A 2,315-nucleotide genomic window follows, 5' to 3' on the forward strand; every position below is an offset into this window, starting at 1 on the left:
TGGGACAAACTTTTTTATCGACTGGTTTGCAACCGAAATATAAAGCATTTACCATTTTTCCAAACATTTTTCCATTTTTTCTAAACATTTTAAACCATGTTTTCCAAACAAACCTGCATGCTCGCAGCAAATTGCAAATATAACAAGATTTCTGATTGGCTGCTGACATAATCTAAAAATAAATGCTGGTCGAGCAGGAATTTTCTGCTGCAGCAGAAAAAAAAAGTTGCTCGGTCAGGAATTTGCTACTCGAGCAGCATCTAGCTCGACCAGTAATTTTCTGCTCGACCAGCATCTAGATGCTGCTTGTACAGCAAAAAATTTCTGCTGCAGCAGAAGTAAAAGTTTCGACACCTTTGGTGCGCCATACCAGTTAAACGTTTACTTATCGTGATTGCAAACACTGCTCAAAAGAAAATGTTACCACTGTATAATAGATATATAGACGAGAAGTCTATACGAGGATAAAACTCACTGGGGCGACATGCTGTTGCAGTTCATACCAAACTTGTTTTAGATCCATCAACGTGCCAACCTACACAGATAAAGAAGTGTTAGATTCGGTGATAACGGGATAAGAAGTGCAACGAAAGCATGGCGTCAAGTAAGTCAATAAGTTCAGCTACATTATATAACGCATTCCTTTCACATTTCGGAGACTTGTTATTTTCAGCAGCGCTTGTGAGGCATGTGAAACTCCATTCATCTCATTTTTATTGTAATTGAAATGTCCATTCTGTTATCGAAAATGAACAAAATATGAACTCAAACATCTGTATAGTGGCTGTGTAAGGTTTTATAAGAAAAAACATGGATATGCATATATGTAATGTATCATTCGGATTCAGTGGCGTCTTTTACACGAACTAAGCTTTAACCTGCAAAAGCGTTAAATCAGTCAAGAATGTTTTTTTTTCTAGCTATGTGCTTTAAAGGGATCTTTTCACGCTTTGGTAAATTGACAAAATTGAAAAAAGTTGTTTCAGATTCGTAAGTTTTTGTTTTAGTTATGATATTTGTGAGGAAACAGTAATACTGAACATTAACCATGCTCTAATATAGCCATTATATGCATCTTTTGACGATTTTAAAACCTAAAAATTATAAAGCGTTGCAACGCGAAACGATTGAATAATTTGGAGAGTTCTGTTTTTGTCGTTAAATTTTGTGAAACTACGAAGATTGCTTATATAAGGTATAAAATACGGCACGAATGTGTACTCGGCGGAATAGCTCAGTAGGCTAAAGCGTTTTTACTTCAGGACTCTGGCAGGACTCCAGGGGTCACTGGTTCGAAACCTGCTCCGGGCAATGTTCTTTTCCTTTTTTAAATTTTTTTCTTGATTTTTTACTGGAGCTTTTACGATCCAATGTTTACATTTATCAATATAAAGCATTTAATGAATAAGTTAAAAAAATGCCAAAATCTGTGAAAAGGCCCCTTTAATTTTGCAATCGTTTTTTGAAAGACGTGGCAGCGGAATTTCGTTTTTTGGGCACGATAAAAGAGAAGAAAAACAAGTATCAACAATGTGTGTCATATTCTGTCAGTGATAAAACTGATGTGTTTGTACGGTTCTTTTTACATTGTTATACTTTTTATAAGTGCCATTATCATAACAATACCAGTGCATTTCCGAATGAAAGTATGGTGTAGACTATAGGGGCACTACACGTGTTTCCTGGCCATTACTAAGTGAGCATCTATCCATCGACTTATGAAGTGCTGCCCTATTACATTTACTTATTTATATCACCCCTGTCTCGTATGCATGTTTCAAAATATATACTTATGTTATTTTACTGAATACCACATTGTAAAAAAGAAATTATTCTTTATGTGAATTCTCCATGAAATAAAGTTATTATTATATTATTATTAAACGGCACGTGCATACAGGATAGCTAATGGCGTATTTTTGACTATACAGATGCAAATAACATGGTATTTACTGAACTATTGGTTATTGATCATTGGCAGAATTTCAAAATAGCATTTATGTCCACTTTTGTGTCGCAGAAATTCGGAATCATGATATCCAGTGGTTTTATAGTGGTACATGTATACATGAGTAAAATGTTGGCTTTTCAGAAGTTATTATTACCGGTAGTCAGTCTTTAGAAGTATGTTTGATTCTGACAAAACTGTTGTTTTTTTTTTTTGGGGGGGGGGGGGGGGGAAACGCAACGGTTAATTCTTGAAAACGCTCCTTTATAGCTTTTATAAACGTTTGATTTAAAATGTCATTCATTTAAACATATTAATATAGTATTTTTTCTGAATGAAATCAGTACTTGTTTTTTGTTCCTTTTAT

General features: G+C 34.5%; 1 protein-coding gene across 1 annotated transcript in view; it reads left to right on the forward strand.

Moving 5' to 3' along the window:
• The first annotated feature begins 394 nt into the window (after window positions 1-394).
• Window positions 395-2,315, forward strand: part of LOC127853117 (omega-amidase NIT2-like) — a 17,669-nt gene continuing 15,748 nt past the window's right edge. Inside the window, exon 1 of the mRNA XM_052387347.1 lies at window positions 395-604. Coding sequence (XP_052243307.1) covers window positions 595-604 — 10 coding nt within the window. The 5' untranslated portion in view covers window positions 395-594. The remainder of the gene's footprint in view (window positions 605-2,315) is intronic.

The sequence above is a fragment of the Dreissena polymorpha genome, chromosome 12 (genome assembly GCF_020536995.1).
Source record: "Dreissena polymorpha isolate Duluth1 chromosome 12, UMN_Dpol_1.0, whole genome shotgun sequence".
In the NCBI taxonomy this organism is placed as follows: Eukaryota; Metazoa; Mollusca; class Bivalvia; order Myida; family Dreissenidae; genus Dreissena; species Dreissena polymorpha.